Source organism: Cotesia glomerata, linkage group LG6 (genome assembly GCF_020080835.1).
Source record: "Cotesia glomerata isolate CgM1 linkage group LG6, MPM_Cglom_v2.3, whole genome shotgun sequence".
In the NCBI taxonomy this organism is placed as follows: Eukaryota; Metazoa; Arthropoda; class Insecta; order Hymenoptera; family Braconidae; genus Cotesia; species Cotesia glomerata.
The window spans coordinates 1,958,341-1,981,917 of NC_058163.1; the positions used below are offsets into that span (position 1 = coordinate 1,958,341).

Consider the following 23,577-nt stretch of genomic DNA (forward strand, 5'->3'; position numbering starts at 1 on the left):
TGTTGTAATGCAATTACTTCTAAGAATTTTTACGACCGATCGATAAAAGTGAATCACCTCTATTCACGTATTTCATATATTCACATATATAGTGCATACAACTAATAAAAAAATACTTTTTTCAACAAAAGATATTAATTAAATCCATTTATTATTTATTAAACTATAAACCGCGTAAAAATTACTTTTTTACTGCATTTAATCTTTAATTTCTTGTCATTTAAAAGAAAATAAAAAAATTCATCGATTTCACAATTGAAATAATAATAAAAATTATTTAAATGAACATACACTTTCAAATTGTCAAGCTTAGGGAGTTTGGCCTTGAACAGCTTCAAGGATCTTAAAATTATTTAACTCAAATCTTATAAATTTGATTCGCAGCTATTCAAGGTTCTCTGAAGGTTAAAAAATGGGAGCGTAACCTTCAATTAATTTAAATAGAAAAAAAAATTTTTTTAAATGAAAAAAAAAAAAAATTTCCGCGCCGGGAATCGAACCCTGTTCTGCCGAAGCGCTGCAAGTGGCCGGCCACTGTAAACTAAAAATAAAAATTAAACAAACAATAATTATAATTTTAAATATTTATTATATTATTTAAACTTTGTATTACAATATTAAATGTTTTATCGATTGTATAATTACTGACAATAATTATAACAATTACAAATGATGTTAAATCCTCATGTAAATTAATAATTACATAAATATATATATATTAATATTATTTATTCAAAAAGTATTCGAGTACCTTGGAAACTTGAAGAAGGCGAAGAAGGCACACTACACTTCGTATATATTTTTAATATTTATTCAAATAACATACAATTTATTTATTTAAATATTCAATATTTAATATTTTACGATAACTTTTAAAAAGCTAGAAAAGTTTTAAATATTTCAAAAATTTTTTTAATTTTATTTACAAATAAATTTTTTGAATATTTTCGAAAAGCCAAAGAATTTTTAAAAACAAACAAAAAAAAAACAAATAATAAATAAAATTATTTTTAAATAAATAACAATAGGCGCTGCCTATAAAATTTTTGATTATTAATATTAATCAATAAACTTCCAATTAAATTTCACTGCAGTGACAACAAATTTACAGATTTACGTATATAATAATTATTATTATTATTATTAAATATTATTCATATGATAGCGACATATAAATATTTCTTCCCTCGAATGTATAATATATATTATATTTGTATTTATACATATTTTATACAGATATTAAAAATTATTAATTGGAAATATTGAGTCTCCTATTTCCTATTTATTTATTAAATAAATAAATTAATTTGTTAACTTTAAAAAATTTATGATACTCTTTTTTAAATTAACTAATTATTTTCGTAGCATAAAAATCGTAAGTAGTTTTAAAAATCGCCCAAATTATTCTCGTTTTGCCCCTTGTTAAAAAGTTACCGACCGTCGGTAATTTAACAAAAAAATTTAACTGAAAACTTATCTCGGTAAAGCAGTCTTTCTTCAGAAGACTAGATAAAATTTACCAGACATTAATTACCGCTTGAATTTCAATCAAGCGCAATTATTGTTACAAAATACATTTACATTAAATATTTATCAACAAGCATTTGCTACGTCAACAATTTGAAGAACATCAGGGCCAATGATATGTTGATAAAAAGTACAAGCATCACTAGTTGCTGCCGCGAGAACCAGTCCTGAAACAAAGAAAAAATATTTTATTAAAAAAGAAGAATATTTTACCGACTGAAGATTAATTACCGATTACCGGCGGAGTTAAGATAATTGGCGGGTAAAAACAAATAAAATAAGGAAAAGCAGAGCGACTCACTTTGACCTGGGGACTGACTAGATACAGAAGGGGATTGGCCCTGAGTCTTTCACTTTCGTCAATTTGTCTTCGTATCTCCTCTCTCCTCATACTGCTCAGCACGCTGACCTCCTCTCTGGACAGCGGACTTGTCGCTGTCAATTGGATCGGTTGGTACACGTCCGGCAGCGATTTCTTCCTTTGGAGTGGCATCGCTGGTACCGGTATGGCCTGATGAGGTTTTACAAAAAAAAAACATACAAAAGTTCTACTTGTTATTTTGTTTTTCTAAGGTAATTAGCGTTAATCATTCGGGATATTGTTAGTTTAGTATTCTGTCGGTAAGTGTCTTGTTATCAGCTGTCGGTAATAAAGTATTTATTTTTTGGAAATTTTGATTTTAGAAAAAAATGTTTTAATCACAAGTTCTTTAGAATAAATTTTATTGATAAAATATATAATATTTTTAAAAAATTTTAATTATTATTTAAAAATCTTCAAATGAATTAAATTATTAATAGTTAATAATTCCTTTTATCAAATTCTATAAATCTAATTAATATAATTAAAAAATTTAAATTATTAAAAATAATTAAAAATTTTAATAATTATTTAAAAATCCTCAAATAAATAAAATTATTAATAAGTAATAAATTCTTCTATCAGTGTAGAATAAATAGACTTAGAAATATTAAAATAAAAAAAAAATCTGGGCCACTTTTTATAACTCTAGCTGGAATATATGATAATAATTAAATTCGCTAAATAAATTAACCTTTTTAATATTTAAAAATATAAAACATAACTATGAACTGTGATATAATTTGATATTTTACATTAAACGTTATTATAATGTAATATAATTAATGCAAATAATTTATAAAGATGATTTTTGTTTATAAGCAATCTAGATATCATATAAAATTGCAAGCGAAACAAATTCACTCAACAAAATATTTATTAACTGTTAATAAATATTTGTTAACGATTAATGAATACTTATTAACTATTAATAAATGTACTTTTCTCTCAAATAAATATTTATTGAATGTTGAAAAATATTTATTAAAATTTAACAATTGTCTTCAAATAAGGTAAAATAATTTCCCTATCTCTAATTTTCCCTTCAAAATCTAAATTTAAAGCTCAAAAATTAAATCATAGATATCCGTAGTTTTCAAAAGTTTAAAAAATTATTTTTGGCTAAAATATTGATACAAAAAAATGATAAAAATCTTTTTTTATAGAGAATTTAATTTCCTATATAAAAGGTCATAAATTTTCTTATCTCTCATTTTTTCTTCAAAATTTGAATTTAAAACTCAAAAATTAGTTATAAAATCTATGCCTAGTTTTTAAAAGTTTAAAAAATTATTTTTGGCTAAAATATTGAAAAAAATTTTTTTTCATTGGAAAAATTATTAAAAAATTACATTTGAAAAAAAAACTATTGATAAATACTTATTAACTATTAATGAATGTACTTTCCTCCCAATTGAATATTTATTAAATGTTCAAAAATATTTAATAAATTAAATAATTTTCTTCAATTAAATTAAATTATTAATAATTAATAAATCCTTCTATTAGTGTATAAAAAGTGTGTTTTGCATAAAAAAAATTGCTGTAACTTTTAAATTTTTGATTTTAGTCAAAAATTCTTTGGATCAAAATTGTAGATAATTTTATTTCAAACAAGTTTAGTCTGATTCAAAATTTTAGGGTCAATAATATTTTCTAAAATATAGACAATTTTTAAAAATCAGATATGCGTATTTCTTCAGAAGATTATATACCTAAAAAATAGCTTTAAGTTAGCATTTTTTTATTTTAGAATGAACTTTTTAGAATAAAATTGATAAAAGATCTAATTTTGAACAATTCTACAACAAAAAATTTTTTTATTCATCTACATTACCGACAAAATTCTACAATACCGATAAAAAATAATATTATCCGACCTAACATTCTGTTTTATCGGTAAAAAATTTAATTAAAAAAAAATTTAATTAACAATAAAAAAAAAAAAAACATAATACCTCAACAGGAGGCGCAACAATCCAAGACTCTGAAGCTCTGCGAGCCATCAGAGCCGGACTACACAACAAAGCTTCTTCTTCTTCATCTGGCTCTGACCAAAACATCTTAACCTTGTTCCCTTTTTTTAATTTTTAACTCTAACCTCGTCTTCCCTAATTTACACTATTTATACTCCGAAACTTTTCACCTTGTCCGAAACATTATAAAAAATTTACTCCCCAAAAAAAAATCACTAATTTCCGGAAACTTCAAGCCATAGTTATCAAATTTATTTCTTCTCTAAAATAAAAACTTTTTGAATCAATAAACAAAAAAAATAATTAAATAGAAGCTCAAGTTATGAAGCTAGAGCACAGACTGATGATCAGATGTACCTCATAGGACAAAAATAACTCTAGATACTTAGGAGACAACTCCCCGAAGATGTCCCCACTTATTGGACATCGAAATAGCCGAAAGCCTAACTGACTATTATTTATTTATTTTGTTTTTTCGTTAATCGCTCTCGACGGCCATTATTTATCTTAAACTTTAAGAATGTTGTCTTCTACTCGACATTCTAGACTCATAAATATCTTTAACAAAATTATATCGTAAATTCCGAATAGTCTGATGATTAATTATTAATTTATATTTGTGTAAATAATTAATTTTAAAAAGCAAAATGTCTAAGGTTTATTTCTAAAATAGAAACACTAAAATAACACTCGCTCGACTTTTACGAAGCTTCGATTTAAATTATATCGAAACAATCTTTCAATGCTTTGACTTTTTGTTTATATACTTTATTTATGTAAGCGCATCGTTTTAAGATGAATCATTAAGTACTTTATATATTTGTTAGAATTTTTTTAATATTTCTATTTTTCTAAAAACTAGAAATTTTTATTTTATTTTTGCTGCGCATGCGCGTTAGAATGGAGAGTGGCGCCCCCTGGGGCAAATAAATCTTTGTATTGATAATCTTTAAGATTATATGAGAAGAAAAGTATCAAAAAAAGCTTTTAAAACAATCTTGAAGTCTTAGTTTTGAAAAATTCCGCTAGATGGCTTTCGAAAAAAGATTCTTCTCACTATTAAAAATAATTTTTTGTAAAAATTAAAAAGAATTCAACTTGTATTACTAAAATTTGAAAAATATTTAATAGAACTTTAAAATTTTAATTTTTTTGATTTTTAGTTTTAAAAAATTCCGCTAGATGGCTTTCTAAAAAATTCTTCTCGCCAGTAAAAATAATTTTTTGTAAAAATTAAAAAGAATTTAACAAAAATTTAAAAAATATTTTGTAAAACTTAAAAATTATAATTTTTTTGATTTTTAGTTTTGAAAAATTCCGCTAGATGGCTTATAAAAAAATTCTTCTCGCTAGTAAAAATAATTTTTAATAAAAATTAAAAAGAATTTGTCTTACTAAAATTTGAAAAAAATCTAAAATTATAATTTTTAGTTTTAAAAAATTCCGCTAGGCGGTGCATGGATAAAAATTATTCTCTCTACCAGAAATAGTCAGTCTAAAAGTACTTTGAACATAAAAAAATTGTTAAAAGAAATAAAAAATTTTCTTACAACTAAATTAATAGGTTAAAAAAAAAAAAAACAGCATGCATATTTACAGATTTTTATAATATAATGTTAATTACAGCATTGATACAATAATTTCTAATAATTTTGATCCTAATTTAATCTCAAACAAACAAATATTTTTATCAATCAACGTGTATATATGTTTATATATATTTTCTTCCAATAATTTATATTTAAAATTTAATTACATGTGCATAAAAAATAAATTCAAGTATTTTATAAACTTAATATATGTTTGTGCGAAATTATACGCTGAAGATTAATGGACATTTGTTACACCTTTAGCCTTAACATTTAATTAAAGTAATTTCAGCAATTAAATATTATGTTTATTTTAAAAGCTCGGAGTTAATTATGTTTGTTATTCCATTAATTAATTAATTAATTAATATAATGTTACACAACGCGTGTATTATACATATATTTAGTGTCCTTTGTATAAATATAGATTCTTTTTCTGGATTTCCATTAATAGTTTTATCAATATTATCATTATTATTATTTGTAGTTATGGAAATATTTATTAGTTTCTTTCTTGGCACTTTTTTTTATTCACCAGACGAGTTCATTTTTTTTTAGACAAGCTATAGTTTCTTATTTTTCAAGGCAAAGTTTCAAATAATATTTATCGGTTAATAATTAATTAATCAGCCTTTTAAATAATAAAATTACAACATAAGTCAGCCTTTAAATTATTTGAATAAATTATAAAAAAAAGTTGTTTGTATTCATAGAAAATTTATTTAAATTATTAAATTATTTTTTTAATTAAAAAATATTAGGCCGTAAAATTAATAACAAAATTTATCATTTTTTCTGCAAATCATTTAAAAATTTTCTATGAATAAAAAGCGGTGAAAAATTATATTAATGTATCACAGGTAATTAGGATTCAGACATAAATATTGAAATTTATATCAATTGTATTTTTTTACACTGATATAGAAGGATTTTAGAGTTTTAATAAATTAATTTATGAAAATTTATAAAAAATAACTTTTTGTTTAATTATATTTAAAAAAATGCCATCTGTTGAGAATATATTGTGTAAATTGAGATGAAAATAAAATTAGCAGACATTTGACAATTTTAAAAATTTTTCTTATTGAAAAATTTGTAACAAAAAAATTTTTTTTTAATTCTACATTTAGAAAATTTTAAAAACAATGAATGCAATTTTTAAAAATTTTTTTTTAGCTCTAATTTAATTAATAAAAAAAAATATAAAAAATTTTTTAATGTCTGCTATAAAAAAGTTATTTTTTAATTAAAAAAATCCTTCTATTAGAGTATTGATTAATAAATGATAAGTAATTAAATAATTGAATTATTTTCGTTTCTTTCTTCATAAAGGCGCTTCAGTTTCTGGACATTTTTAAAATACATATATAGAATAATTTATAATTCGTTCCTTTAACATCGAATCAACAGTAATCACACGATTTTATTATTAAATATGAATATGTAAATATATATTTATGTTATTGGATCGAATTGTCAAGAATTTTATGAGAATAAATTCATATATATTAAATATCGAATACAAACATTAAAATTGTTGTGTATATAAAGTGTGTGGATTTAAAATTGTTATTTTATTTAACTATTATAAATTTTCAATAGCATGCGTTAGAAAAATAATTTCTCTGACAAAAGGCTTCGTGAAGGTGTGGAAGAGAGTAATAAATAATAACTAAATATATATATATATATATATATTTAATAAATCAAAGATAGTTAATATTATAAGCCAGCTACCCGATACAAATTGTTGGAGAATGACTAATTTTTCATTATTAATTGTTCACCATAATATTTTATCGGTATGAAGTCTCAATACCATCAGAGAAAATTTAGGTGACGATAACAATTAAAATTTGTTTAGACAATTATTATTAAAGAAAGATGTAATTTTTTACTCAGTGTAACTTTTTTTCAGTGACTGAAAAAATAATTCGGACAGCCCAGACCAGGACTCGAACCTGGATCTTTTGGTTATGCGCCAAATGCTCTACCAGTTAAACTATCCGAGACCTATCCGTAATTACTATTCAGTTACCTATTAAGTTAGACTGAGTAATTATCATTTAGACATGGAATTTTTAATGTATATTTAAATACGTATGTATATGGATTTAAATTGAAAAAAAAAAAATTATTTTTACTATTTATGGGAGAAAAAATTTTTTTTTTTAATTAATTTTATCGAAAACGGTCCCCGCCTCCACACCAATCACGATTTCTATTTATTTGTATTTTTTAAACTGTGTTAAAATTTTAATAAAAATTGACACAATTTTTTAAATATTTTTTGGTAATAATTTAAAAACCGGGCAACAATTTTTCATATATACTTAATTAAATATATCTCTTATATATAATATTTATTTAATAATAATAGTATACATTTTAAAATATATAAAATATATATTATATATTTTTTATTTCAGCAGAAAAAATTTGGAGGGCGTTTGTTTGCATTATAATAATTTAAAAAAGTAGTCGGCAATAATCGTGTAAATGTTTTTAAAAATACAAGCTCGAAAAATGAATCCGGAACCTTAAAAACAAATTTTAAATATTAATTTTCAAGTTATTTTTTTCATTGACCGATTGTGTATATAAATTAGAATTTTTTTTTTAGCCTTATTGGTCACAAGTGACGAGTGAATCTTAATACAAGCCAATTCAAGCAAAAAAAAAATTCTAATTTAAATATTAATTTTTCCCAGTATTGAAAAATATTTATTGCTAATTTAAAAATACTCATAGAGTAGCGGGGGCCTTGGGTGTTGCGTTGAAGGCAGGGACCGTTCCTCCCGTGTCCTGGGTTAGCATGCACAAAATACACATGACAACATAACACACAGTAATTAAATTAAATTAAATTAAAACAAAGGAAGTTAAAAATTATTAGCTATATTATTAAACAAGAGTTTAGTTTTTAATAAAAATTATTTTTAAAAATTACTCACTTTTATTTTACCGCCGCCGCCGCCTCCGCCGCCGATGGAACCGCGGGCAGGTGCTACGTACAAGCTTTCAGTTCGCTTCGGTTGGACGGCGCTGGGAATTATTTCCTGGCCGGTTCCGCGACGTCGCAGGGCGCCCTCGAACTGGCTGGTTGTAGGAGGCGTGTAAGTCGGCGTGGCTGCTCCGCTTCCGATAGCTGATCCGTTCAATGGTGTTCCCGATCTTATTAAACTTCCGCTTCTTCCAGTTCTTTGGAAAAAAAATACTCAATTTTACTTTTTACAATTTTTGTGAGTTTAAATTACAAAAAAATATTTTTAGAATTTTTTAAAAAATAAAATCAAGCACTTGTATTAATTTTTCAACACTAATATTAAAAATTATATTATAAAATAGTTTCTTTTTCATTTTAAATAAAATTTAAATTTTTTAGTTCTTAAATTCTCTGTAGGATGGCGCCACATATCATACTACGTCACTAACCCGCGAAAATTTGAATTTTTTAAAATAATTCTTTATTTAAAAATTATTTTAATGAGTAAATTAGTTAAATATTTTTTAATTTTTCGACTTTTAAACCTTTAAACTTAAAAATAATGAAATAAAATTAACAATTTCTCTATTTAAATTAAGATAAATTATTTATAATAGTTATTAATTAATAATAATTTTGATAAAATAATTCTAACCTATCACCATCTTGTGATTGTTTATCAACAGAAGGTTGACGTGATCCAAGTAAACGATTCGTACGATAACGATCGACAGAACTATCTCGACTCGGTGGCCTTTTGTAATGATCCAATCTAAAAAATAATTAGTCACAAATGTGTTAATCACTTAAACTTGAATCAAAAACATTTAATAAATTAGTATTCTTACCGATCATTCAAAGACTGCGCATTGACGACCGTAGTAGGTCGATCTTGCTGACTCAAAATTCTGCTATTTCTTCTCAAAGTAGACTGTCTCATTCCATCATTAGCTTCGTACTGTTGGTTTTGCTGTTGAACTTGTTGCTGGATTTGTTGCTGTTGCATTTGTTGTTGTTGTTGTTGTTGTTGCAATTGCAATTGCTGTTGTTGCTGAAGTTGTTGTTGCATTTGTTGGAAAGCCATTGAATTATAATTACCATTAGGATAATTATTCATCCCCTGTAAACGTCAAGGTCAATTAAAATCTTGTAACATAATTTTTGAAAAATTCAAAATTATTAGTGGGAAGTAATTTATAAATTTTTTGGAGGACGTTGGGTTTATTAATAGTCTAAAACCAACCAGGGTATAACCAAAAAATTCATCAGATATAATAGCTTACACCATAAATTTGTTGTGGTAATAAATTGCTAGGGGCCATACTCGTCGGGTCGTATAAACTCTGGGTTTGCTGATAAATCTACACAAAAAGACATTCTCTCCCTGTATTTACAATTAAAAATAGTTTCCAAATAAAATATCATCAAACCTTGCATTAATTTATCACTAAAAATTAGAATTAAAAAAAAAAATATAAATATACTTTCTAATTTTGATGTAAGATGGCGTTGCGCGCCGGAAAGAGAACTACGTCACAACCCCGCGAAAATTCAAACTTAAAAAATTCTTTTTTTAATAAATTCGTATTTTAATTATATTTTTAGCAAATAATATTTTTAATTAATTAAAAAATACATAAATTTTAGAAAGAATAAATAATATAACAGATTATTGACTAAAAATTATAAATAAGTGTTTTAAGTTATCTTCAAATAATTTCATAATTTATTATATTGTTTATTAAAAAAAAAAAAATAGTAACCTGTTGATTTGGAAATTGATATCCATGTTGAGGTAGATATCCAGAAGCAGGAGCGCCACCACTGATTTCTAAAACTTGTTGCGTGTTGGGCATTGGTCCTAAACCAAACTGACTAACACCTGGTGCATATGCGTTTGAATTAACCATAAATTGTCCACCATCACTGACACCACCACCACCACTACCACCACCGTAATTATAACTCTGAGCACCAGTAGGCCCAGGCCCAGGCCCAGGACCGGGAACAGGACCAGGACCTAGACCCGAGCCTGCGCCATATTGTCCCGCAAGTCCACTGTTCTGCGGATGATTTTGATTGGCGTTCCCCAAGATAGGAATCTGATTGGTCATCGCCTTCATGCTGGGTCGTCGGATGGACTGGTTGAAGTTCTGGGCATTGTTCGGAGCGGTTCCTCCAGCAGAGAGCGCGGGTGGGCTTGGAACTTCACTTGATTTCGCAGGCGTAGACTCAGCTGCAGTTTTCGCAGACGAGAGGATGCTTTTGGCCGGCTGAGCGTCTTGCGGAGGCGGAACGTACTTGGGAATCTCCCGGTTCCTTAAACGCTCGAGCCCAGGCTGTCTGAAATCAGGCGCGAACTGCTTCGCCGTCTGCTGGGCCAGTTCCGAGTCCTGTCTCGCGTGGTCAGCGGCAATGTCCGCCAGTTCGGCTTTTCCGCGAGATGTCGCTGTGCGGGAAATTGCTATGTCTGCTTTCTGGAGCGCCATCTTGCTGGAACGTTGCGCTGCACTCACTGCGGCGTCTATTCGTTCCCGGAACTTTGCCGAACGGATCAGGAACAGGTGTTTCTTTTTTTGGGAGGTTATCAAGACGTTGTTCTTGTACTTGCCCTCTTCTTTGGAACCGTCTCGGAAGGTCGTCACGCCGTACCCGTATTTCCGGTTGTTGAACCACTCGCCTTCGTAACGGAGTCCGTCGCTGCGCTCGGATATTCCGAAGCCTGTTCGTTTGTCGTTTTTCCACTCTCCTAAGTATGTTTCTGTTACTGATGCGTCCATTTGTTCGTCCTGAAAATTTAGTTTTTTTTTTTTTTTAAATTATTTAATTAATAAAAAAACTAGCAATTTATTTTATAAATACATAAAATTTTGCTTTATTAAATAATGACTTTGGTTGAATTGCACTGTACTTTCTTAAATATTGACATTTTTAAAGATATAATAAGCTCATCCCGATGTTACACTCATCAAGACCTTTCATTTAAGTACCCACATGCATTTTTGATATATTTTTCATATATATATATATATATATAATATATATTTCAAAGATATAAGCTCATCCTGATGTTACATTCATCAAGAGCTTTCATTTGAGTACCCACATGCATTTTTCGTATATTTTTCATATATACATATATGTAATATATATAAATATATAAAATATATGAAAAAATGATGTAGGTACTCAAATGAAAGGTCTTGATGAGTATAATGTCGGGATGAGCTTATTTCTTTAAAAATGTCAATATTTCACAAAATATTTATTAAATTGCACTGTACTTTCTTAACTAGTGATGCTTTTAAAAATATAAGCTCATCCTGACATTACACTCATCAAGAGCTTTCATTTGAGTACCCACATGCATTTTTGAAATATTTTTAATATTTATATATATGATATATATAAATATATGAAATATACGAAAAATTGATGTGGGTACTCAAATGAAAGGTCTTAATGAGACTAACATCGGGATGAGCTTATATCTTAAAAAATGTCAATAGTTCACAAGATACAAGGTAATTTCTTAATTATTAACATTTTTTAAGATATAAACTCATTTTGTTGTTACACTCATCGAGACCTTTCATTTGAGTACCTACATGACATTTTTTATATATTTTATATATATGGTATTTGTGAAATATATAAATATATAAAATATATGTAAAATTGATGTGGGTACTCAAATGAAAGGTCTTAAAAAATGTCAATAGTTTACAAAATACAAGGTCATTTCTTAATTAAATATCTAATAATATAGATAATTTTTCTATAACTTGAACTATAAATAATAATTACCTCAATAACAAACGACGCATTACTATCAGTATGGACCGACGCAGAAGCTTGACTCTGTGAACTCTCAGTTGACATCCATGACGCAGAACTGGCATTGCTCCTTATACTCCCGACAGTTCCCCGTTTTTCCAGGTCCCCTGTGCTGCGTTGTTTCCGAATTTTCAACCCCTAAAAAAAAATCTCAATAAATTTTAGCCAAAAAATAATTTAAAGTAAATAAATACCGAAAGGATTCCTTTCTTTAGTGATTTTTCCGTCAAGCTTTTCCGTCTCGCGGGAGGATCATCGCTGCGTGCTTTAAGTACAAAGCCACCGCGACTGTCATCCACGCGGCGGTCCCGTCGATCTGTCGGTTCTGGAGTCGGAGGGACTGCTGGTGCGCCGTCGGTGCTTCTTAGAGATGTCAAGGAGGCGCGGATTTGCTTGGGAGGTTTGTAATGACTCGCAAGGCCAAAGGGAGCACTTGTTCTTACTCCGTACCCGTGACGCATCCCACGCAGCCATTGTCCTTGATAAGTTCCTGGAAAATTTGGATAGAAAGATTTATTAACAATTAATAATTTAATTTATTTGAATGATATTACTAATTAATTTCTTTTTTTTTTTTTTAAATGATAATCACTGATATTTACTAGTTAATTTTAAATAATTAAATAGAGTATCCGGATACACCAATTATTGATAGGTTAAAAAACTGATTGATCTAATTATTGACATACCTTAGCCCCAATTATTGACACCTATACTAAGCATGCCTAGAGAATCCAAACTTATTATTAAGTAATCAATACTATTAAAGTTTATTAATAATAATTTCCATAAATGATTAATTACTTTTAGAAATATAAAAATTAATTTAAAAATAATTTATTTAATCAGAAGAGTTCAAACTCTTACAGTTAATTTTTTAGATTAAAGTAAAAAAAAGGCGTGATAGCGTTGTCGACTGGCTGTCAATATGAGATTCAACTTAAAAATTATCAACTAGTTATTGACACTCATTATTTAAATATTATAAAGCATACAATTAATTTCAATTATTCAATTTTATAAATTTTTCATATATTGTTAATTAAAAAAAAAAATGATCATATAATTAGATGAAGAAATTAATTTAAACTCGGCATTTAAAAAAATTGCTTTTCTAACCAAAGTTGTTAAGAAAATAGACGCTCGTAAGGTTTTAACTGGTGTTAACTTTATTTTTTAATAATAAATATTTAATATTAACGGGCAGTAATTTTTTTAAATTTTTTAATTAATTAGAATTTAATAAAAATGTAGATGATAGTTATTCTTATTACAGGTAATTAAATATATTTAAAAATAATTTGTCAATAATTGGGGCTTTTACCTTATTTCGAAATTAATAAAATATTTAACTTTTGAAATTTTGATTTAAAAAAAAAAGTTTGGAACAAAATTTGTAGAGAATTTAATAATCTACAAAAAAGGTCTTGTAAATTTCGATAGAATGATTATTTAAGGAGCTAGAGGCAGTTGAAATTATTTTACAACAGGTTATGGGCCCAGGGCCCATAATTAAATATATTAAAAAATAATTAAAGGTGTCAATATTTGGACCCTTGTCAATAATTAGGGCTTTTACCTTTTTTGCTTTTTATTTTAAATAAATATTCATTAACTGTTAATAAATATTAATTAAATCCTATGTTAAATAATCATTTATTAACAATTAATAAAGCTTATTAAATATAAACAAATCCTTCTATTAGTGTATCAAAAAGTCTATTATTTTTTTGTATTTTTAATATTTTAGCCAAAAATAATTTTTTAAACTTTTGAAAACTAGGGATAGATTTTACAATTTAATTTTTGAACTTTAAATTCAAATTTTGAATTAAAATAAAACTATCGAAAAATAAAAAAAAACTAGTTTATTTTTTTTATAAATAATAATTTTTGAAAATATAATAATAATAACAAAGTTCCCGGGCGATAGCCTCGTGTGATGGTTAAGATCCTAGTAGAGTGGAAAGAAGCTGCGTACCGAAATACACACTAGCACGACTAATTCACGCCAACACCCAATACTTATTCACAAAACACGAGGTACTCGATCTATACATATAGATTGTACAACACAAGTTAAATAAAATAACTATTACCATTACTACAGTACACACTATGTCGGATGGTGATACGTGGCTTGCTATTTCAGGCACCCGAGCCGTTTTTGCCACGTACCAAAAAGCCAGGACTGTAACCATTGTTTTTTCTCAACCTTTTCTTCTTTTGCTTTTTTCATCACTTAATTCAACTCTTACAATTTTTTCTCAACTTGCTTCTGACACATTCTTGCGTAATCTTTATTATTTTTATTTACATAAAAATTTTTTTTATTAATAAATAACGTTTTATCATGACCGTTGAACTTTCGGTGGTTTATTATAATTTATGACGAAGATCCCGCGTAAAATTACGAAAATTTGTACCACAATCTTGCCAAAATTTTATTATGCCAAATTTAAAGATAATTATTGATTAATTTCTTTTTTATACATTGAATTAAAATTTTTTAGATATTTTTTAAGTGAAAAAATTTATTTTTTGAGTGAAATTAAATATTTAGGTCTTTTTAATTAAAAAAATAATTTTTCTTAATTAATTTATTAATTAAATTAATTAAAAAAAAATAATTAATGAAAATAATTTTTATAAAAAAATTTATAGTAATTTTTTATACAAAAAAATAGTTTAAAAAAATTAAAATTGGATAAAATTTTAAGATTTTAAAAAAAGTAACTATTTTATTTTTCTTTTAAAAAATTATAAATATTTATTAAAAATATAAAAACTTGCTTTTAAATTAAAAAATCGATATTTTAATTTTGAAATAAATTTTTGTTTAAATTTAAAAAAACACTTGGAAATTTATTATTGCTTTAATATTCTTAAAAGGGTCAAATAATAAATTTATTTTATAATTTAATACTTATTTTTTCCAGCTAAAAAATAAATTTCCATGGGGGAGTAGCTTTAATTTTGGTTTTGTTTAAGTTGATTAGTTTTGAGATTTGTATGCATATAAATAAAGCTCTCAAGAGGCAATAGAGCAGAATGAAATGCAATAAAACTTATCTGCTACACTGATGCTACTGTTTTTAAGTGGTTTCAGCTATAACATCCAACCGATACACTATATTTCATTTTATTTTATTTAATAGTCTTCTAGACTAACTTGGGTGATTACAAACTTATTTTTAGACCGCAAAAAATTTTATGAATTCCTAAACAACATGCGAGAATTTTTTTATTGAATTTCTGGTCATTATTTTACTAATAATTATGTCAAGATTTTTTAAATAATTTTTTTCAATAAAAATAATTTAGAAAATTAGTAATAAGATTTTTTATCTTAATATTTTTTCATAAAAATAATTTATAAAATTAATAATAAATATTTTTTAATAAAAATAATTTATAAATTTAGTAATAAAATTTTTTAAATAAATATTTTTCAATAAGAATAATTTATAAAATTAATAATAAAATTTTTTAAATAAATATTTTTCAATAAAAATAATTTATAAAATTATTAATAAAATTTTTGAGAAATATTGATTGAAAATTTTTAATTTTTTATACAAAAGATATAATAAAAAATTAAAATTACCAGAATCTGCATAAGTTTCTGAGCCATATCCGTCTTGAAGCCCACTGGCCCAAGTTCCCTCGTACCTCGCAGTGGAAGTGGTGGATTGTCTGACCCCATACCGGCCCTTGAAGCCCTGAGTCCATTCTCCGCGGTAAATCCACCTGCCCCGAGTCTCCATGCCCAGACCATGCCGCTTTCCGTTCTGCCACTGGCCCTCGTAAGCCGAGCCACTGAAATAAATAAAATAAAATAAAATATCAAGCTAACTCTTTTGACAAATTGTCATCCGTCATTAGTCACTAGTCATTAACCGAATAAATAAATTGCGTTACAAATGCCATAAGGGCGTACCAAAAAATTTTTTTCGGGAATCGACGTAGTTATGCCTAAAACAGGCAGAAATGCAAAAAAAAATTTGGTACGCCCTTATGGCACCCAGGGTACCTACCGGAGGCCATAAGGGCGTGCTAAAAAATTTTTTTTCGGGAAATAACGTATTTTTACTTGAAACGCGTAGAAATGATGAAAAAAAATTTTTTTTTAATTTGAAATTTTTTGGTACGCCCTTATGGCTCCCAGTGGGTACCTCGGGTGCCATAAGGGCGTACCAAAAAAAAATTTCAAATTTGAAAAAAAATTTTTTTTGTCATTTCTACGTGTTTCAAGTAAAAATACGTTGTTTTCCGAAAAAAAAATTTTTTGGTACGCCCTTATGGTTCCCGGTAGGTACCTTGGGTGCCATAAGGGCGTACCAAAATTTTTTTTTGCATTTCTGCCCGTTTCAGACATAACTACGTCGATTCCCGGAAAAAAAATTTTTATACGCCCTTATGCCTTTTTAAGGGTATTTTTTTCGGGATACGCCCTTATGGCATCAGTAACGCGAAATAACTGAGGGGAAAATGAAAAAATAAATGGGGAAAATCGACCTCGGCCCACTAATATTTTTGTTTGATTTTTAGTCGTTATTGTTATTGTATATATAATAATAATAAAAATAAAAAATAGAGAACGAATGGAGGAGGTTTTAGGTCGAGGTCACTGTGACCTAGACTTGATGTCGTACTTGAACCCTCGACCTAATTCCTCGGCACAACTCTCCTATTTCCCTACGGTAGAATCTTCAATGCTGAATTAAATCCCGTCAGTCTTTTAAAACTACACTTTTTATTTTATGACAGCTTGCTTTTGCGGGTTTGTTAGTAGTCAGGCCTGAGATTAAGTCAGCCCCACAATATTATTTTTTGTTTTTAGTTAAATAAATTTTTAATTATTAAATAAAAACAATAAATTCAAACTAATAATAAAATTAATCATTTTTACAAAAATAATTAATTAGAAATAATTAAAATCAGGAAATTTTATCAAGATGATAAATTTAAAAATTAACATCTTAAAAAATCCTTTTTTATTTTAATTATTTTAAAATTTTAAGAGTTACAAAATGGAATTTTAATAAATTAGCAATTTAATTTAGATTTAAATAAAAAAATTAATTTTTTATCATGTTAAAGTCAGTATTATTAATTAAAAATAAATAACTTTTAACAAAAACTAGTAATTTTTTAAATTGTATAGATTATTTTAATTTTTTAAAGAATTATTTCAAATAAAAAAACAAATTTTTGTAAACTTCTTTTAAAATAAAGAAAATTAAAGTATTAAAATGATATTTTGAAATAAAATAATAGTTTTTTGAATTTGCAACTGTAGATTTTTTAAATTTAAACAAAAATTTATTTGAAAATGAAAATATATCAATTTTTTAATTCAAAAGCAAGTTTTTATACTTTTTAATAAATATTTCCAATTTTTTGAAAGAAAAATTTGTTTGTTAATTTATATAAAAAGTTTTTTTAATTTTTTCAACAGCCTAAAGGTAAATTAAATGGTTAGTTTTTTAAAATCTTGTAATTTTATTCAATTTTTTTCAGCTATTTTTTGTATAAAAAATTACTATAAACTTTTTTAAAAAAATTATTTTCATTAAAAAAAATTATTTTTTTAATTAAAAAGATCTAGAAGATAAATATTTAATTTTACTTAAACTTACACTGACAAAATATCTAAAAAAATTTGAATAATTTACTGGAAAAATTATTATAATAGACAAAAAAAAATTTTAATTACTAAATAAAAATAAAAATTCAAACTAATAATAAAATTAAAAATGTTTCCAAAAAAAATTAATCTCAAATTAAATAGTTACTTTTTTTGAATCTTACAAATTTTTATGAATAAACAATTCTTTAGTAAAATTATTTTCTTTAAAAGGAAATTTTTTTTTTTATTAAAAAGACCTACAAGTCGATAAATATTTAATTTAACCCAAAAAACAAATTTTTTAATTTTTTCACCTACAAAATATTTAAAAAATTTGAATACGATGGATAAAAAAAAATTCATCAATAACTATCTTTAAATTTTGCATTATAAAATTTTAAAGTCTAATAATTTTATTTAATTTTTAATTTTTTTTCCTTTTTTATATAAAAAATTATAAATTTCTTTAGCAAAATTATTTTTTTAACTAAAATGGCCTATAAGTCGATAAATATTTAATTTTATTCAAAAAACAAATTTTTTCACCTACAAAATATCTAAAAAATTTGAATACGATGCATAAAAAAAAATTGATTATAATTTAACAATTATTAAAAATTATCTTCAAATTTGGCGTAATCAAATTTGATAATTTTATTCAATTAAAAAATAAATTTCTTCATCAAAACTATTTTTAATAAAAAGAATAATTTTTTTATTGGACAGAAAAAATTTTCCAACACTTAAAACTTAAAATGAATTAATTTTTTAACTAAAATGACCTAGAAGTCGATAAATATTTAATTTTACTCAAAAAACAAATTTTTACCTGCAAAATATCTAAAAAATTTGAATACGATGCATAAAAAGCAATTGATCAATAATTAAAAAATTATCTTTATATTTGGCGTAATCAAATTCAATAATTTTAATCAATTTCTATCTTTTTAAAATTAAAAAAAAAAAAAAAAATAAATTTCTTCATCAAAACTATTTTTTTGTTGGACAAAAAAATTTTTCAACAAAATTTCTAAAAAATAAAAATGCAAAGGATAAAAAAATATTAAAAAATCTCACCTGGGCCAGGTGTAGACCCCAGAAACTTCGAACCCGTAGTGCCAGCTCCCGGAGTAGGCGCCCTGGCCCTTGGGCCCGGTGCAGACTCCATGCCCGTGGGCCTTACCATCCTCCCAGCCCCCGCAGTAGGTCCCACCGTCATCAAAGTCGAACCTGCCGCCGTTGACTTGGAGCCGGGCGTTGTTGGTGGTCCCCGAGGCCGGACTGACCTGGGCCGGATTGGGTGGGAGTTGGGCGCCACCGGCGACCCCGTTCGGGGCAGGAGCTCCCTGGCTCTGCTGTTGCTGCATCGCGTTCATTCGTCACCAGTCCCCGGCGTGACTCACTCCCGTGTCTCCGTCCGTCATCCTCTCAAGCTTCTCGGTGAGAACTCGCGGTTCCTCCGATTCCTAAAAAGATTTTTGTCCACTGGATTTATTTATAAGTATTTATCAAAATAAAAATTAATTTAAACACTCCCGCCATTTAAAATAATAATTATTATTAAATAGAAAATGTGTTTATAAATTATCAATAAGTTTGGCAATTCTTAAACTGTCAAGCCATTCCAATCCGTGGACGTGGCTGGTATAAATCGGCCAGAGCCTTCCTTAGCTTCTTCTCTCTTCTCTCTTCTTTCTTTCTCGGGCTTATAAATGTTGGTTAGTTTACTCTCTTGGTCTCTTCTAAACCGTAACTCAGTCGTGATCAAAAATAACCGGCCTTCGCCCTCGTAAGAGAAGAATCAGAGGAAAAAGAAAGAGGGTGAGGTCGTGAGAATAACCAGTATATTATTTCAATTATATACTTTTTTTTGTTTTAAAAAAAAAAATTGCTAAATTTTTTATTCAATTTTTAAAATTAAAAATTTAAAAATTTTTAATTAATTAAATTTTTATAAAATTTAAATGCAATAAAATTTTATTTATAAAAAAATAATTAAATATTTGTAATTTTTTTAGCTGAAATTACAAAAAAATTTTTATTACTTTTTTTTCACTGGGACAAAATTAAAAAAATTAAAAAAAAAATTTTTTTTTACAAAAAATTAAATAATTATTCTTTAATAAATAAAAAATTTTAAGAGCTAAAATAAAAGATAAAATTTTTATTAAAATTTTATTACTTTTTTTTTTATTGGGACAAAATTATAAGAATTAAAAAAAAAATTTTTTTAAACAAAAAATTAAATTATTAATTTAAAATTATTTTTTAATAAATAAAAAATTGAATTAAAAAATTTTAAGAGCTAAAATTAAAGATAAAATTTTATTACATTTTTTTCACTGGGATAAAATTTAAAAAAATTGAAAAAAAAATTTTTTTTAACAAAAAATTAAATTATTAATTTAAAACCTATTTTTTACTAATAAAAAATTTAATTAAAAAATTTTAAGAGCTAAAATTAAAGATAAAATTTTTATTACTTTTTTTTCAGTGGGACAAAATTAAAAAAATTGAAAAAAATTTTTTTTTAAACAAAAAATTAATTTATTAATTTAAAATTATTTTTTACTAATTAAAAAATTTTAAGAGCTAAAATTAAAGATAAAATTTTATTACTTTTTTTTTATTGGGATTAAATTAAAAAATTTTTTTTAAACAAAAAATTAAATTATTAATTTAAAATTATTTTTTAATAATTAAAAAATTTTAAGAGCTAAAATAAATTTTTTTTCTCCCAAAATTAGTAAAAAAAATTAGTAAAAATAATCTTGACTCCAAAAAAAAAGAAAGAAAAAAAAGTTATTGGTGTTTGAAAACGCGTGCGCATTGATCGTATTTAAATTTATATATTGCCAACATGTGTGGCGCTAGTGTAGTAATATAAATATATGTCGATGTATATATGTTAAGCTTATATACCTTAGAGCGAACCGGAGCTTACTAGGCGTAAGCTCGCAAGCAAGCAGGGTCTGTGGAGGTGCTACTTTACCACCGTCTAATGTTACGCAATGGGTTCTATAAGCATCCGTGATCTGCTTGGAATTTATCCCCCACATTTACATTTATAACTTTTATATTTTTCTTATATTCTTATATTCTTATATTCTTATATTTTCTATCTTACTATTCTTCGCCCCGCGGATAAATAATCTTCTCCGATCTTGGATCTTGGATCTTAGTCGTAGCCCGAGATCTTAGTCCGAGAAAGAGAGAACAAAGAGAAAGAGGAATATCTTGTACCGCAAATGTTTATTCTAAAAGAAATGCTAATTAATTGTTATATGAAGCGTCTCTAGTCGGTCAAGTGAGTCTAGTAGCTGGCCTAGGGTTTCTATTTTTATACATTTTATACTCTATCATTGAATACATGGGGCATGGGGTAGCCACTAGTAATTGTTCCCGGCTACTGCTTTATTGTAATATTAACTATATTATCCTAATACAATTTTTATTTTTATTTTTTTAATCATTTTAAAAATTTAAATAATTATTTTAGAATTTTTAATATTAATTTAAGAAGAAATTTTAAATAAAATATTGCAGTTGTAATTTTAGATTAAAATAATTATTTTAGAATTTTTTGATATTAATTTAATAAGAAATTTTAAATAAAATATTGCATTTATAATTTTAAATTAAAATAATTGTTTTAAAATTTTTAATATTAATCAAAGAAGAAATTTTAAATAAAATATTGCAATTATAATTTTAAAGATTAAAATAATTATTTTAGAATTTTTAATTAAATTTTTTGATATTAATTTAAGAAGAAATTTTAAATAAAATATTGTAGTTATAATTTTAAAGATTAAAATAATTATTTAAAAATTTTTAATATTAATTTAATAAGAAATTTTAAATAAAATATTGTAGTTATAATTTTGAGGATTAAAATAATTATTTTAAAATTTTTTGATATCAAAGAAAAAATTAAATAAAAATTTGTTGGATTTTAATTGACAAAAAAAATTATTTTGAATTAAAAAAAAAAATTAATTATTATTTAAAAAAATTTTATTTATTATTTTTAATTAATTTAATAAATAAATAAAAAATTAAACCGGCTTATAATTAGATACAAACAAAATTATTAAAATGAAAATTAAATATTTAAAAGTTAGAAAAATAAAAATTTTTTCTTTATTATTGATATTAAAAATAATTTTTAATAAAAATAATATTTGATTTTTTAATTTACTATCGTGAATAATGAGTTATATATATATAGGCAACCACGCGGCGGCCACGTCAATCAATATTCATAACGTCCTATCGATTTAATGATCTCCTTTTTTGCGACACTTCAATATATGACCCTCTTTTCCATCTAATTAGTTAATTAATTGATTAATTTAATCATAGCGAGCTTCATTTGTAATTTATACGTTTTTTTTCCGAAAGTTTAATAGATTCTTAGTTCGGAAAATTATTTTATATTTATTTAAATTACAAAAATATTTTTTAAAATTAATTTTTCATTTTTTTGTCTCTAAAATAAATTAATTAAAAATTTTTTTACAAAAAGAAATTTATAAATAATATTTAATATTAATAAATAATAAATAATATTTTAAATTTCTTCGCCGGTCTTAAAAATTTTTAAATTAATAAAAAAGTCTAGAATAAAAAAAATTATATCCGATCAAAGACAATAAAATTTTTCTTTAATTAATTAGTTAATTTTTAAATAAAAAAATTTAAGTGAAATATCCAGTGAGAATTTCCAAAAAATACAAGCAACCTTACCACCCCCACAAAAAGCAACCCCTTGTTTACCTACGGCCTCAAAAGCACTTCAAAAACACAGCTAAGTATTAATAAATAATAATTAATTAAAATAACAATATTAATAATACACCCACTAGTCACATCACTTCACTGAAATAAAATTCCAAAAATAGTCACATATTAACCACTAACTCAGCATAAAAAATAAAATATTATATCTATTGCCTTCCATCCGGATCACTAAATACTTGTACCACTTAATCTTTATATGTATTTTTCACATTATTTTTTTTACTTAAAAAATTTTAATAATAAAAACAAATGTATACAAAAATTAATTAAAAAAAAAAAATAAATTCTTCATATATTTATCTTCTTATTTTTATTTTATTCACCCGTTCTCTAGTTCTGGTTCCGATTCTGGTTCAAGTAATATAAAGCTCGATCCAGAAATTCGGTCACTAATTTCTGAGCGCGGCCACTGCCCGAACAAACTTAAATAAAAGCTCACTGAAGAAAAGATGAAAAAAATGGAAAAAAAATTTTTTTCTTCTATTTTAAATTATTAAAAATTATTAATGAAATTAATACCATTTACTCGTAATTAATCCTCTTGATTAGGGGTACAAAAAAATAATTTCCTTTTTAAGAATACTAAACTTTGTTTCATTAAAAATAATCAAGTGTTTTTTATTATGTTTTTTCTAGATACTTGGACTAGGAAAGATCCGCGAGAATAAAAGTAAGTACAAGTTGAAGCAAAGTATCCGGAATTGTCAAGGTGGTGGCATGATTGCGACTACTGACTACTGAAGTCGCCGGCGCAGCCCTCAGTACCGTCGTTACCTAAAGAGTTTCCCTACTGCTCGAGAGAGACAACACATGCGCTCTTTTGCTTTTAACATTTTCATTTTATTTGTACGGCATACGCTATACCG

At 25.5% G+C, this 23,577-nt stretch overlaps 2 protein-coding genes across 9 annotated transcripts in view; one reads left to right on the forward strand and one right to left on the reverse strand.

The window, feature by feature from the left end:
* LOC123267544 (RAC serine/threonine-protein kinase-like) overlaps nucleotides 1–23,577 on the forward strand; it is a 74,089-nt gene that overhangs the window by 31,655 nt on the left and 18,857 nt on the right. The window contains exon 2 of one of the 2 annotated variants that reach the window (XM_044732223.1): nucleotides 23,348–23,381. The exons of the other annotated variant lie outside the window; for it this stretch is intronic. Coding sequence (XP_044588158.1) covers nucleotides 23,348–23,381 — 34 coding nt within the window. The remainder of the gene's footprint in view (nucleotides 1–23,347; nucleotides 23,382–23,577) is intronic. 2 annotated transcript variants of the gene reach the window in all.
* LOC123267542 (junctophilin-1) lies at nucleotides 1,582–23,464 on the reverse strand. Of its 7 annotated transcripts, none has more exons than XM_044732214.1 (12): nucleotides 23,231–23,463; nucleotides 18,986–19,374; nucleotides 15,884–16,095; nucleotides 12,471–12,766; nucleotides 12,247–12,414; nucleotides 10,203–11,228; nucleotides 9,723–9,800; nucleotides 9,288–9,559; nucleotides 9,095–9,211; nucleotides 8,408–8,654; nucleotides 1,829–2,038; nucleotides 1,582–1,694 (listed from the first exon to the last, which is right to left on the reverse strand). In XM_044732214.1, the coding sequence occupies exons 2-12, from the start codon at nucleotides 19,282–19,284 to the stop codon at nucleotides 1,608–1,610; spliced, it is 3,012 nt and encodes a 1,003-aa protein (XP_044588149.1). In that variant the 5' UTR covers nucleotides 19,285–19,374; nucleotides 23,231–23,463; the 3' UTR covers nucleotides 1,582–1,607. The 7 variants fall into 7 exon arrangements, with proteins under 7 accessions (XP_044588149.1, XP_044588151.1, XP_044588150.1 ...); XM_044732216.1 differs by lacking the exon at nucleotides 23,231–23,463 and adding an exon at nucleotides 22,688–22,708; XM_044732215.1 differs by lacking the exon at nucleotides 23,231–23,463 and adding an exon at nucleotides 20,831–21,316.